The 16,107-nt window shown below is 37.8% G+C and overlaps 1 protein-coding gene across 1 annotated transcript in view; it reads left to right on the top strand.

The window, feature by feature from the left end:
- Positions 1-904: 904 nt before the first annotated feature.
- LOC103476301 (F-BAR and double SH3 domains protein 2-like) overlaps positions 905-16,107 on the top strand; it is a 55,159-nt gene continuing 39,956 nt past the window's right edge. The window contains exons 1-4 of the mRNA XM_008428542.3: positions 905-1,135; positions 5,558-5,655; positions 10,399-10,444; positions 15,945-16,021. Of these exons, the coding sequence (XP_008426764.1) occupies positions 1,115-1,135; positions 5,558-5,655; positions 10,399-10,444; positions 15,945-16,021 (242 nt within the window). The 5' untranslated portion in view covers positions 905-1,114. The remainder of the gene's footprint in view (positions 1,136-5,557; positions 5,656-10,398; positions 10,445-15,944; positions 16,022-16,107) is intronic.

The raw sequence follows: 16,107 nt of genomic DNA, 5'->3' as shown, positions 1-16,107 counted from the left end.
GGCTAACTGGAATGAGTTTGTTTTTATGTCTTTTACATTAGTGATGGAAAAATAGAGCAGCGGATGGATTTTATTTTGAAAATGTAACAGGAAATGACAAATATGTAAATTGTAACTTGAGTTTACTGAGATGGGAGGCAGTGGCTTCACGTCACTTAAATTAACCAATAGTAAAGAGGACCGGCCCACTAATTTATATATCCGTGTTCTTCTTAATGTTTTTGCATTATTTTAGATTTGAAGATATTTGAATGCAGTGCAAAGCGCTTGGGGTTCCTCTGTACTTGATAAAGCGCTGTACAAGCACAAGCCAGTTACCATTTAATATTTTACTGCGGATGATTACCTACATGTATTTCTTGTAAACAGATAAATAAAGCAATAGATAACTTTCTAATCTATTATATTCTACTATAAATTAAAGTGATAAAGAACTTGAAAACCAGTGGTGTTTTTATCATTTTTAAAATAAAAATATTTGGAATAAAAAAGAATGCAATAAAGAATTATGGTAGCAAATAAATAAATAAATAAATAAATAAATAAATACAATTACTATAAACTTGTCCAAATACCAGTGACAGCATTCAAAGGCTAATCAGCAATTACAGTTTTTATATTAACTAACGGTTCAACAATATAATATGAGCAGCAACCCTCATTTATTCATGTAACTGAAGTTCCGTAAAATTTAAAATTATTAAGCAGTAAAATAAAACAAGTTTACAGTAAAATAAGAAACCGAAGTAGATCTCTTTGAGACTGATTCCTACGGAACCATTGTTCAATAATTAAAACAACAAAACCTAACTTTACTCTGAAAAATCCTTGCGGAAGTAGAGTTTTATATTACAGCGGACCTGGCGTTTATTTTGTGGCGTCAACCGGAAGTGGATAGTGAACTGTGCGGTTTTTGACACACTGTTTTCTGTTCCCCGGGGCCACAGTGTTTTCAACGGGACTCAACTTCGGCGTTCACTGGTCCCGCTATGGTTGCTTGACCCGGGCTGAAACTCCATCCGTCCGCTTCCATCTTGCCCCGAAAACCATTCGTACGAACTTTTCTGGATAAACTTTTGGACTTGTTGGATCAGTTTTATGTCCAGAACTAAGGATGCAACCCCCACCGAGAAAGGTGAGATTTTTTTTTTCTCCTTTTTTCCGCGGCTGTAGCCTCCTAAGCTAGCGTTACTTCGACGTAGTGGTGCATATTTAATGGTTGGAAATGTACGCTTTGTTGCTACTCGCCTGGTTCACACGATGGACTTCCACTTTTGAACATCATAAAACACATAAACTGTTGGTTTCCACATCAAAATCACTGCGGTTGTTTGTTTAAGTCAGTTAAAAGGAAGAAAACTTATTAAAAACACTTGATGCGCTGCAGTTTTCCCTTGTTTTTTTTAGCGCTCATCAAACGTGCTTCGTTCGCTCTGAAACTGAAAAACGGTTCTTCAACTAATTCCTTTCAGCTGTATCCGAATTAGAAACTGTTTCTGACTTATAATAACTGAGATGCTCTGTTACTTTTAACTGTAATGTTTGGCATAACCTGTAGTATATTAAATTTATAAACTTTTTGGGATATTTCTGTTATTTTCTATAGGATGTAGGCGTTATAAGCTATTTAAAGTCTTAAATACCCTCCAGGAAGCATTGCAGTGCATGTTTTATCATTAAGATAAGCTTTAAAAACACAAATCCCTGCAGACATCAGTCTCTGTGGAAGTATGTGGACATAGTATCATATTTCAACAACAGCACAGACCATTTTTGTCCCAGTCCTCTTAGTAAATATGTTTCAGTTTACTGAAGGCTCATAAATCTACACTTATTTAAAGCAACCCTGACAGTATTTTTTATATTTGGACATATGCTTTAACTCTGATGACCAAAAAGTTGTTAAAAACTTCTCAAACATACATATTGACAGAGTATATACCTGGTTATACTTGTACATGCAATTAAATTTCTCTTTTAGCTGTAGTAATAGTCAATGTGCGGCTTTGCATGGGAAATAGTTGCCTAATTGTTTGTATAATTTACTAGAGATCTTAAAATAAAATTACTTGCAGATAATTTTTTTTCTGATTTGAAAGGCTGAAAAATCACATTGGGATGCAAAGCGGAGGATATAAATCAGAATTTTCAGCATTTAACGTAACGATTTGAGCCATTCAGGGGAAAATAGTTGATTGATTTGTGCAACACTGCTCACCTTTTATGTGCAAATTCTATCCGGGGGGTTTTTCAGCAGCACACAAATAAGTAAATATTTAACTTCAGAGCAGCTGTTGATAACACTTCTAATCACACCTTCTCTGAGCTCTGTAATATTTGTGTCACTTCCAGTCAGATACACTCCACTCTGTCCTGATCAGTTAGTACTGGTTCACTTTTTTACTTTGTGTAATTGTTGAATTATTAACCACTAGATTTGCATCATTGTTAAATTAACACAGATAATAACTCGGATGCACAGACATGACAATTTGGGCTGATGTTAATTCTGCCATTATGACGAATATTCAATATTTACCAATATTATATATATCTTCTTAAAGTTTCCAAAGCAAAAAAAGCGATCACACTGTTTACATTGCTTTTTTTCTTTTGTGCATATTTTGAAGTATCACACTAGAATAGCGGTTCTCAACGTGGGCGGTACTGCCCCCCAGGGGGCGTTCAGAGGACGGCAGGGGGCGCTGGCGGACATTTTTACAAAAGGGGGGCGCTGGGATGCCTTTGGGGGGCGTTTGGTCGAAGGTAAACTTTCCACCTTAAATCTACAACAATGCCAGTTTAGACTTTGAGCAACTTGGTAAAACTGTATTGTGTAACATTAAATCATGCTTGGCTGCAACTGTATCGATGGCAGCTCTTCTTCTTCTATTCAGTGTTTGTTAGCTTCTGTTAGCTTCTTGGCGCAGCTCCGTTCTCCTGCTACTGGTAGCTAAAATCAAGATACCCTCACTGAAAAATGAACCCATTTCAATAAAGAAATAAAGAAATCCCTCCATGGGTGATACCACGATAGGGAGCGTTCATTTTGTAGCGTTAACACGGTGCTGTAAGTGGTCCGGTATGAAACGGGTGATGGAACAACACAGCACTTTTAAATTTCAATAATCAGAATGCAGAAATTGTTTCCGTTGTTTTAAAAGGTTTATGTCAGTCTGCCTTTTCCCCATCGATACGCTTCCTGACGGCCCTGCACCATAGGGGCTTAAAAAAAAGGGAAAAAAAGACCAGCACATTGCGCAAAACTCTGAAACAGGAAAAGCGGGACTTAAAACGGAGCGATGAACTAGATGTGAATTATGGCATAAAAACAGAGAATCCGAAGCTGAACAGTGGAAAATCAACACATGATGTGAAACACATGACGATTAGGAGGCGCAGCAGGTGATGAGTGAAAATTACGGAGCGTCAATAAATGATAAAATAAATTTAGCAACAGGAAAGAAACTAAAGTGGACATAGCAATAAACCAAGAGAAGATAATAATAATCAAATGAAACTAAATGGAAATGAATGAAGAACAAAATGCAAGAATAAACTAAGAAACTAGAGTAAATACAGAGGAATAAACTGGTATGGCAAGACCTTTTGAGTATTAATTAATACAGAGGGCTGTATGGCAAGAATAAACAGATTTCCAGATAAAAGGTAAAATAATATTGTTGAAGTGCCATGGGTTTGTTGAAACCACATCTAGTACTGAGAGAATAAATATATCTTACAGACCATAACAGTAAAGAACTGATCACTTATGTTTTTAATTAGATTTGATATATTTATTTCTTCAATATTATTTTTCATGTCAGTGTTAATGTCATGAGGCTGATGACTCCATGACACTTTCAATTTGACTCATTAGGATTTGATTAAGAATCAGATTTGTTCTTTGTAATTTCTGTCCAGTAAAACTATTAATCTATAAATCAATAGACAGGTCTATATAAAGATATAATCCATGTTTCTGTCTCATATTTGTATGGCTTTAAAAGGATCTGGAACTTTTTTTTTTCCACTGAAAGCTCTGGTTTGCACAATAAATGCCATGTGGGTGAAATTTTATGGATGATACTCTGATGTCCCATTCTCCTGAAGGCAGCACAGAGCTGCACCACCAGAAACTGACAAACACTGAAGAGAAGAAGAGCTATGATTAATGTAGTTACAGTTCTATCCATGTTTTAATGCTCAGTCGTTTTGCAAATAGTTCAAAGTTTAAACTGGCATGTTGTACAGCTTTTATTGGACTTATTGGACCCATACTAATAATCTTTAAACAATAAGAAAAAACCCAATACTAATATTAACATTGTGCAGTAACAACGTTAATGCAGATGAGATGTATTTTATATCCCTACTTTAAACTGTCCAACAATGTTCACAATGTTTATTAAAAGGCAAAATACCTCAGATTATTTTCTTACTGATGATATTTATTAGCTGAAGCTAGCTTCCAACATTACTGGAACACAGCTTCTGGTCCATTCCAGTAAAAGTAGCCTTATTTGAAGCCCAGCTGAATGCAGGTTTCATGGTGTGATGGCCAATTATTTTTTCTCCTGTGTATTAAATGCATCAAAACAAATTTTTTAAAACGTTAAGCCACTTCATCTACTTTAATATGATTCTTTCAGTTTAAGATCGTATAAAAAAGTTCAGGGCTATATATGAGGTATAGATGAGTGTGATTATGTTGTTTCCTCGTTTTGTGATTCGAAGCTTCCTCTGTGAAAGAACCTGTAGCTCAGGTTATTACAGTTTTCTCTGTTTTGGTCATTTTCACTCGTAGAGTGGATTTTTGTCTAGGTGAGCTACACAGGAAGTGACATCATTCTGCTGTATCAAAGCTGCTCTGCCTGCTGTATTGCTTCCATGTGGTTCTTCTGTTTGCTTCTAGACTAGCTGTGTTAAACAGGTGAGGCCAGGATTATTCATACTGCTGACTAGGGCTGAAACGATTAATCAGATCAATCATGGTTAATCAAGTATTGAAATAATTGTCAACTAATTTAGCGAACGATGAATCAAACAGATCATCCAGACTCAAAAAAGGCAATTTTGCACAAATATTAAAAAATGATTATTTTGAACAATCATGTTGTGAAACAGTTCTTAATGTGTGATAAAATCATGCAGTTGAGGTAAGATTTGTCCGCCTAATTGCAGGTTAAAGTTAATTGAGTTAAGTGGAAGGTGACGGATTAGTGATGCATTTCAAATTTTTGATAAAATGTTAGTAATATTCTTGACACTGATTCATCTTTTGAGAGATGCTGGTCTCATTTCTCAGCATAAAAATAACTTCTCGGTTGAATAAAAATAATTTTAGATACAAGTCTGTTGGGTGAATGAAGCATTTTGACCTTAACTTTACGGCTACCTCTCGTTTAATTCAACCTGCCTCAGTTTGCTGTTAAATCAAAGCGTTTTTAGCGTTTTATCTTCAGGAGTGTAATAGATACCTGTCATGAAACACAACCGTCAGCAGGTCTGTTAGCCACTTCATATCACAGCTGGTTTGGTTTGTTTTCCCTGCCAGGTAAGGCTCACCCAGGAGCTGAAGCACACTCAAGCCGAGCAGATGAGCCAGTTACAGATAAAACACCAGACAGAATGTGACCTGCTGGAAGACCTGAGGTAAGCACGCCGGTTCACACTAAGGTTTGGATAATTAAATTACACTTCGAAAACGGATTTATCTTTGTCTTTAATACAAATTTGTTTGAGCATCTGAAGCATTTAAGTGGAACAAAATAACAAAATGAGTAAATCTGTAAGGAACCAAGAATTTTTTACAGCACCATGTAGTGTGAGGTAGTTTTTTTCCCCATGTTTTCAAACTATGTGTAAGATTGATCCAAACTTCAAGGTCTGAATAAACCACCAGACCTTTAAAATATCTAATAGGGTTTCAAACTTTTACTGTAAAAACCTTGGATCCATCCAGCCATATTTTTCACTTCCAGTACTGATATGTGAGGTTTGGTATTGGCTGATGCGATCTGATACAGAAGAACAGCACTGAGTTGACTTAAAATGTTGCGTTTTTTCAAATAGTCATAGCTTTACTAAATTACAAGTTTATTTGATAACTCTGCACCAGTACAGCTCACCTAACTACACCTGAATCTTCACAAGTTTGGTCAAACATGTGAAACAACACAACTTGAATCTGTTAAGTCGGTGCAGTTAGGAGGATAACAGTCAATGTAAAATAAATAATAAAGAATCTGACAAAAACAAACTGCAGCAAATCTTTGTTCTAAAGGTTCAGGAAGTGCAATTAGGAATCCTAAATAGAATGTAAAATAAATGTGTTTTTATTTTTTATGCTCGGAGCACAAAGAATAGAATTAGACTGAACTGATCTGCCCTTATGGATTGGGAACACTGTCACCGATACCTGATCTAGAATTGTTTTCAATATCGGGACGAATACAGACGTTAATATCAGATCGGAGCACTTCCACTTTAAAGTATCTAACAGGGTTTCATCTGAAACTTTCAATGTGATGAAATGTGAAAACTCAGTAGAGATCAACTGTTTGTGCCTGAAATGAGATCAGGCTGGATAATGTCAGGACCTGTAAACCCACACAGGAAGCTTCAGCTGCGTTCACGTAGAGCCCTTTTCAGGCTGAAAAAGCCAAAAGGTTGCGGTGATGTTTTGTGCTAAACTGCCGATCTCTGGCTCCCCACTTCCTGTCTGTGGTCGGTGCTGGCGCTCCGGCCCTCTCAGCAGCTGGAAGTTCAGGTCACAGAGAGCTGCCAGATGTTCCCGCTGCCCCGAATCATTCGCCGCGGGAGGTTCTGTAGCATACCCTCCATCAGAAACGACGCTCCTCTCTCCGCTGAAGTGATTCAGCAAACCGGAAGCTGCTCGTGGTTGTCAGCAAAAGCTCTGCATGGGAAAATGGCAGGAAGCGATGGAGGAGGGGAGAGAGAGAGGGAGCGATGGAAACGCGGCGGAGAGGAAGAGGCGGAAGCTCCCAGGAAGTACGGCAGATTGTTTAGAGTCAGGGTGGAGCAGGCGGCCGAGTCTCGACATGTTTAATGACTTAATGATGATTTTGCTGCGGGAGTTTTTCCCAGGGCACTGACCTCGCTTCTTTTCTTAGACGTTTTCACAAGCCTCACTCGAGATCTCATTATCCTGTTTACATCTGCGTTATAAACAAACCAGAAAAGGTTTTAAACCACCAGGTTCCTCGGCGCGTCGTCTGATCTGTTTTTAATGTTCATGAAACCTGCTGGAACGTGTTAATTTCACAAAAACAAACCGGAACGAGTCAAATCTGAGGCAGCGGATTCAGTGGAAATGTTTTACAGTCTTACCAATTAACCGTCTGACGATAAAATGTGGTGACTGTGGAAGGAAATTAAAGTAGCAAAAACACTGTTAAAAAGAATTGTTAGAATTTGAGCTCTGGAAATATCTGCAAGCAAACAGAAAATCAGATTTTCTGAAAAAATACCGGTATAATATTGAATTATATTTTAAATCTGTCCGTTCACAGCTCTGTTTTGGTCCTGTTTTATGATCATTTTAAGTTGTGGACAGAAACCACAAATAAATGTGCATTTTGGCTGCGGTAGAGTAAATATTTCCGACTCCACAATAAACATATAGTACACGAGAGTAAGGCTTCCACTGAGTGGTGCTTCACACAGGAAGGTTTCTTGCACCGTTTTTACAATGGAAACAAACAAAATGATGCAGCCTACGATGTTACCTACTGTTTAGTGGAAACGAGGCATTCGTTTTTCGTTGGTTTAAGATACCAAGCTTAAAACTGTCATCACTTTGCAAATATTCAACAGCAGAACCTGATGTCTGCATGTTAGAGGTAAATAACCATGAAAGTCTTAAACAGATCCATGATTAGCTGAACATATTGGCCCAAATATGTTGTAATTTTTCTATTAACCTAAAAGTTGTTGTTTGTGATACGTAAAAACTCATAAATAGTTCAAAAATTGTAGATCTTTGTTTTATATTACACCTGCGGAGGTCTCCATCTTTTCACCCGTGCAATGCATTCTGGGCCGATGACGCGGGAAGGTTACAGTGGACTAGAGTTTATACACAAAACTCAAGAAGTCAAGGAAGCCAACAAAACATCTGGATTGAGGCAAACTGCCTCAAAGTTTTCATGTGCCGTTATACACCAGATATATGCTGAAACAAACAAACGTGGTTGGCTTGTGATCTACTAGAGCTAACACCATTAGCAAGAGGTAGCACCATTAGCAGGAGGTAGCACCATTAGCAGTAACTAATGTAAAATCTAACTAAGTGGAAGCTAATGAATGACAGTAAAGCAAATTTAAGTCTTCTTACACTGTCCTTCTGGTTTGGCATTTCCAAGCAGCAGCAGCACAAACGGCAGCCTTTTCTCTCCTCTTCATCAGTTTCCTCTTCCTCATCTTCATCTCCTCTTGTCATTTCTACATTTCCTTCTGCTTCAACTCACTCTGATTTAAGTGAAATTGGCTGAACATTACTCTTTGCATGAAAATTACTGTTCTGGCTGAAAGGAGCTAGTTTTGTAGAACCTAATAAACTCCATCTACCCAGGATGCATTGCAGCATAAACAACACCGCGATGTCTGTGTGACAGTATTTTATTTAAGATTCTAAACATAAGCAGATTACAATATTTCGACTGTTGGTTTTACATCTGATATAAATATTTCTCATAGTTTGTGTTGTAACTAATTGTGAATCCTATTAAATACATAAAATTTATTGTAACATTAGCTGTCTCTTTGCACAGCTGGCTGAAATAAGCTCCTCCTTTTATGACTCCATAACTACATCTGCTTTTATCCCACAGAGTATTTTTACATTCTTCACTTCAAAGTCCATTTTATGCACTGAAAGTTTCTGATAAGAGTTTACACTGTGACTCCAAGGTGTTGGAGTTTATTATCTCAGGCAGCCATTGGGTTACAACTAGAGATGTGCCAATCAGGCTTTTTCCTGCCGATATCGATACCGATCACCCATGAGGGCCGATCACCGATACCGATCACATAATTATTATTATTATTTTTTTATCATAAACACTACCGGTTACATTATGTGGAAAAAGGAACCATGAATTCACCTTAATTTAGACAAAAACTTGTTTTTAATAACTTCCAAGAAGAAAACTAAACAAAACAGGCATTGTGCAAATTGTACTATCTGTAATACTATCTTTAACAGACTGATAACATATGAAGGCTCTGAAGAGGCTAAATAATACAAAGAGCCAAAATAAAACCTCTCAACATTGCCAAAAAAGTTCAAGTATAAAACTTAACATTCAAAGGCAAATACAGGATCCATTACAATAAACAATCCAGTTACTGAATGAAATCTTCCTGATAGCATGGCTGCTAGCTGATTACTGCTAGTTCTGAGTGGCTGTTTCTGATTTAGCGGAGTAATTATGCAGAACAGGGAGGAGATCGATTATTTTTTTAGAGATTATCAGTCTCATGTTAGGACAGCGGAACTTTTAATACATAGGTAAAATGTATATTTTTAAATTAGATGCTGCAGCTTTAAACAGAGGTTCAGTGTGAGAGTCACTACCGGGTGGAGCAGAAGCGGCTCCGTCTGTGAAATATTACTACCTCTAGCGCGTAGCAGTGGTTCAACAACGAGAACAGAACCAGCGTCTTACATCACAGCTCGAAGATTTAAATAATTTTGCGGGTTATTTGTTTAGCTCTTTCTGACCGTCATGCTAATCCGGGTGAGTGTTTGTAGCTGTGCGCTGCTTTACCTGCTATCTAATCGCTCCGTATGTCTTTTTTACTGCAGTGAGCCTCGATGTAGCCAAACTCCGTCAAGTATGGCATTGTTTTTATGTCGTATTAGCTTCATTGTGTTGATGCATTTTGACGTGCTTCAATTTTCCGCCGCAACACGCAAACGTCCCCATTCACTCAGTGCGTTATAGTTCCACATCGCTTAGGATTTGTTGCTGTGCGTTTGCATAGTGTGAAGGAAAGAGGAGACCAGCTTCACAGGCAGACTGCGAAATGAGATGCAGGTGATCGGTTTGTGTGATCAGTAACAAGAGACCGTGATCGACGATCACCGATCATACACTTTTTCACGGAAATCGGCCGATTATGATCGGTGGCCGATCGATCGGCACACCTCTAGTTACAACAATGACCTAAATATTATATGTGATGTTAAACTTGTTTTGTTGCACCTCAAGTGCAAAAAAAAATACAGTTTTCTTCACCAAGCTGCATAGAATCTATAAATTTAAGGTACCAAAGTCACATTTAAATGAGCAGCAGTAGCTCTGTTTGATATGGTGTCTGATGCTTAAATTGTTCTGGATCCTCACTGCAGTTTCTCTTTCGTTTCTGCAGGACCTTCAGTCAGAAAAGGGCAGCGGTAGAGCGGGACTACGCCCAGGTAAATGAAAATGTCCGCTTTGTTGTCCTTTTAGCCCCACTGCCGACTCTCGTTAACGCCACCGCTGGAACGCCTTGTCATTTGGGACGCTAAAAATAAATGCTTCTTTACGCCCTCGAAAGACACCATCTGACAGCTGGGCTGAGGATGTGGCATTTAAAAAGAAACCTTTTTGATTCACTTGTGGCCAGATAAGCCATGAAAGTCTACAAGCCTCAGAAAAAACATCCCATCTTCCACTGCTGATCCGGTATCTGACTTCCTCCTCGCTGTCGTGTTGATTTTTATTTTTTTTTTATGGTTGTTTGTTGTTTGCCCCCCTCTTCCTGAAGACATGATTGGGATATTTGGAAATTCCTCTGTGTCCCAGTTGGCTCTGGTTTTCAGCCCAGTGAGGAATCTGTTCCAGAGCTGTAAAGAGTGGGGCCATGTTTGTAGTTTTCAACCAAACAACCCACATCTTAACGCTGATTTCTTTTGTTTTGTGTGCATCTGTATAATTAAATTTAGCATCACAAGTGTATGTATTTAATACCATATTTACTAAATATTATAAAGACTCATTAGGCCTGTCACAATAAACCAATCAATCTCAAGAGCCCAATAATTTTCATTTGCATGATTTATATTTTTTGGATAAAAGTCTTCAGTCTGGTGCTTCAGTCTCAACAAGCTCTTTTTTTGAAGGATGATTTTGCTTACAGAGACTAAATAATTCATTTTATTTGTTGTTTCTTTTTTTTTTTGATATTTAAAGTGGTTAATTAGAATTTAAAGTTTATAGATTTTTGAGAATGTGTTACCAATATTGTTTATTGCAGTAACTTCTGGGACAATTTATCATCCAGCAAAGTTTATTTATCATGACAGGGGCTCCTTTTGCATGAATTACTGCATGAAAGTAAGACTGATCATTTCCCTGACAATTTATGAATTAGTTTTTTTTTTTCATTATTTCAGTTTTGAAAGGTAAAAATAAATCAGACGTTAATTGATTTGCTTTCATATACCATATATTTTTATCTGCAGTCCCATGCCGATTAAAGTAAAAGACATAAATTCAAATGTCAATGTCATTAAAAAATAATATATCAGAAATTAAATTTATAACCATTCCACACAAAATGTTTATTCCTTAGTTTTGATAATAGTGGCTTAAAGCTAATTAATAAATATAAATAAATAAGACCAAATAAATATTTTTAATGTATGAATGTGGGGATGATGCACAGCTTATTGACGTAGTTCAGAGTATCTGCTCTCAATATGTGGGTGGAGCTCCATGAATTACTGCATCAATGCAGCTTAGCATGGAGGAGATGAGCCTGTGGTTCTGCTGTGCTATGTCGCCGTGTGTGTAGTTTAGGGCTGTTGTAAACGATTATTTTAGTAATCGAGTAATCTATAGATTTTTCTTACGATTAATCGAGTAATCGGATAAAAACAATTATGAAATAAAATATTGGTAAATCTTCCATAACACCAGTGTTGCTATCGGATATCAACATCAGTCTATTTTTTCCACATTTGAGCTTCCCTACCAGTTACCTTTTTGTAGACCGGGGGAGCAATACAGGATATTTACGGCTCCTCCGTTCAGAAACTCATCTACCAGCCATGTTCCGCCTCCCGTTTGTTCAGACCGGGATGATATAAGTTTATTGTGCGGTTCGTCCGTAAAGCTGCTCTTACCCTGTAAGCATCAACCCTCAGCCGCCCGCCGTGTTCAGTCTCTCCGCTCACCTGTATAAATCATCCTCAGCTTCTTCCCGCCGTTCAACCAGCAGCTCCGGAGCAGAAAGGCTGCCAAACTCCCGGCATCGCGCCGGTCATTTTAAGGATGTTTATTGGTCCCACAAAAACGATGAAAACCCGGAATTATCACCAATCAGTAAAATCCCCGCGGGCCGAACTTGAAGATTGGACGTTATGCCGCTAACACGTAGCTTCCGTCAACAACTCAGAGGCGGAAGTCAGAGCTCAACGCAAATAATGTTCCGGCTGAAACACTGTGCGCTAAATGATAAAACATAAATTAATGAAGCTTCGAGGCAGGTCAATTTTCCTCGAGGAATTTTAATAATTGAGGTACTCGAATCACTCGAGGTATCGTTTCAGCCCTAGTGTAGTTGAGTCTGAGTTTGCATTCCTTTCACCGTCTTTCACAGGGTAGTTCTTCTGCTCGGTTTCTGTTTTCTTAAATGTTTTATGTTGCTTCCTGTTGCCTGCTTTCTGGATTCAGTGATTTAAATTTGCTTCACAACAGAAGGAAGTAAAACATACCTGCAGTCTGTGCTGAGATGTGATCAGTTTCATACAAACAAGTGGAGGAGAGTTTTTGTAACTGCTCTGATTGGTTCACGTTACCTCGCCATTTTCTACGCGACTTCAAAACAAGCAAAAATGTATTTCTCTGCTGATGATATTCTACGTTTGGTCAGGATTCAACAGGATGTCACTTCCTGCTCCAAACTGTTTTCCTTTACTCAGGATAAAATTATTTCGGACATATTTTTCTTACAATGGAAAATGTTAAGTACGGCACAAAGTATTCATCTTTTATAACTAAAATTTTGTATTGGGTAGAACCACATCTATCCAGAGACCTTTATTGAAAAGTTGACTTTGCTGCTCTCAAATCAGCTTTTATTTAGTTTATTGAACTCAGCTAATTATATCAAGCATTTTGAAGGAAAGTGACCCAAATCCTGGTTTTTCAACAGGATTTGGTTATTAAACCCCAAATTTTTAAAAAAATTTATGTTTTTTGTTTTTGTTGTTTACCACAGCAAACACTCAAAATCCCTTGTATTATTTATAATGTTCCTTTTCCTACCAAAAAGTAAACGGACAAAAATTTGGAACTACTTTGATTGATTTAATTTTCTTTTATGTACTTGGTAAAAGTTTGACTTGATAATAGTGGCAAAAGGTTTGGACATCGGATCCTCAGTTTAGGCAGAACAGTTTAAGAGCAACTAAATACACCAGTTGTTAATTAATAAAAATGATCATTAGTTCTCCTTCAGGGACAAGCTCGCTGTTTTTCCTGTGTTAACTAGTGTGATCTGTTGGTTATGTCTGATTGTTTATTCAGTGTTTGAATCGAAGTGGGTCAAAGTGGGTCAGACCTTCTCTGGAACAGTTTGCTCTCTTTAGCAGCTCTCCTCCTTTCAGATCCGTCTCTTATTTTCCTCCGTCTCTTACACCTGCAGGCGGCTTCGGCTGTCAGCCATTGCTATTCATATCACACGCTGTGGTTAAGAAGCCCTCCTCTGTGTGGCTCTTCCTCTGCCATTCAGGGCGTCCATTAGTCCGGCTCAGTCCGTGATTGTCCCTCTATCTGAGGCCACAGAGATGGCGTCTGTAGCAACTTCGAAGCTTTGGCACCCGAATTGCCCAGATCAATGAGTTCACGGCTGCTGCCTCGCCGGCTTCAGGACCGCATAAACCGGCCCTGTCTTTTAGAGGTAAAGGAAGACAGATGAGGGCTTGTTGGGCCTTAAAATAGTTGTTTTCTTAAAAAAAAAGAGAGAGAGAGAGAAAAAAAGAGTAAAATAAAATAGAAAACCTGCTTCTATTTGGGGCCAGAAGTGAAGTAAACGCATTGTGCTTTTGTCAGTTCTGTCTGTTTGAACAGCGAAGCCTCAGACTGCTGCACAAATTTATTTTTGGCGAAAGCTCTGGCACTTTACCAAAACAAATTGATCTATTTTGGAAGAGTTGATTTATGTTCTTTTAAATCTGCGGTATGTAACTTTTATAAAAAATATATTTTTTAAATATTTGTTGAAATTGTCACCATGTCGAGACATATAATCTGTAAAAAAAAAAAAATCAAGCTCCTCTGCCTTCTCCCAATGCTAACTAGAAACAACCAATCTGAGCGAGGAGGCAGGTCTTAGCCCTGTCAGTCATCCTCCATTTGGCGCTGCTCTAACCACCGCTGGCTGATTTGGATGATTCACAGCCAGCTGCTTTTACTCGGATTGAGTCTGTGTCTTTGTCAGTTTTAGCTGTTATCACATCACTCTTCTTTAGTTCTCATTTTTTTATTTATTTGTGGCTTTTAAACATGTTGTGGCGTCTTTCTGTCCTCTCTAACTTCAGGCTAATTTAAAACTGCCATTTGTTAAACAGTTGTAAACGTCTTTAAGGAAAAGTATTCATGAAAAGTTTCAGTTTGACTTTAAAAATGACCATATCACTGAAGAGTTTTTTATTGATGCCGTTTTTACTGAACTGCACAGAGATGCAGCTTGGTAGTGTTGCTGCCTTCCAGCTGGAAGGTTCTGGGTTTGAATCCCAAACTGATAGTCTAGTAATTTGCAACATTTGTTACATTTTCATCTGCTGCAGTTTTCTTTCACACTGCACTGTCAAACAAACCAAACCATTAGATAAACCTGTTCCCCTCCTCGCCAGTCGGGGGCGCTGCACAAAGAACCACTGAAGGAAACGACATGAAATTCTCTGAAGACACTGAACGCAACTTTCTGCTTCCCTAAATGTAAACAAAAATGGAGTTGCATCAGATTTTAGCAGTTGGAGGATTTCTCTTTTGTCTTTGGTAAAAACCCACAATCCATTTTTCCATTAGCGCTAGGTTAGCACATTTGTTTTGGCTGTATTTAGGGGCAGAAAAAATAAATTCTATAAAGAATCGATTCAAAATGGTCAAATGTTGAATTTAAAATGTGTTGTATGTCTTTGCTCTTATTTGTGAGCATTTTGCATATCACATTACCCTTCCATTTGGCCGATGTATATATTTTGAATAAGTCTTGGATATTTTTTATTTAAGAAAAATCTAGGCAGCTAAGCTAACCTAATCATGGTGATTTAAAGGGACAGGATGTGTATTTTCCAGGCAAATAGTGCCATTTTATAGCATAATCAAGTTACTATGTTACCTTCAGTTGTTAAAAAATGTTGAAAATATCAAATATGACTTAAAATAAATTTTCTTTACTAATTTAAGTCCTTGAAATTGGGACTCTGTCTCTTTTAAAACTCCTGCTGCTTCTGAAACCCCGCCCTCACGAAGCCATCACAACTCTGCTCCTGTGTTAACCCTGGTAATCTATTTTTAAATGCCACAAACATGAATTGCATGTACTGAAACAAATGATTATAATAAATAACCTCTGTGCCGATCCCACTTGTCATATTTCTGGTTCCGCTGCTTCAACACTTTATGCTGAACAGATAAAACACACATTAAACAAAAGCTGAGACTCCACAGATTCCAACATTATGCGTCACAACGCTCCACACCAAAGCCGCTTCAACTAACAACTGTTATAAAATGTGTCTTATTGTTCCCGTCTTTCCATGAAAGGACATTTTTGTTAGTAAACACTACGTTTGATCATGATTATGCAACTTTAAAGCCAACAACTAAAATTAAGCTTGGGTTTGGAAGGGTTAAATTGCTGGTTAAGTTTAATATGGTTACATTTATTCTCAACGTCTTTTTTTTTTTTCCCCTTTCTTTCAGGCTCTCCAGAAGTTGGCGAATCAGTATCTGAAGAGGGAATGGCCGGAGAACGTTGCAGAAAAACCAGCAGATCACAGGTTGGTTCAGTTTACTCTGCTTTCTGTGATTGTTTGCTTCTGTCTGTCATAACTTTAGATAGAAGTGCTTCTATTTTTTTGTTTCA

Source organism: Poecilia reticulata, chromosome 14 (genome assembly GCF_904066995.2).
Source record: "Poecilia reticulata chromosome 14, P_reticulata-male-v2, whole genome shotgun sequence".
In the NCBI taxonomy this organism is placed as follows: Eukaryota; Metazoa; Chordata; class Actinopteri; order Cyprinodontiformes; family Poeciliidae; genus Poecilia; species Poecilia reticulata.
The sequence above is the reverse complement of the archived record's forward strand: the minus strand, read 5'-3'. Positions and strand labels throughout refer to the sequence as shown.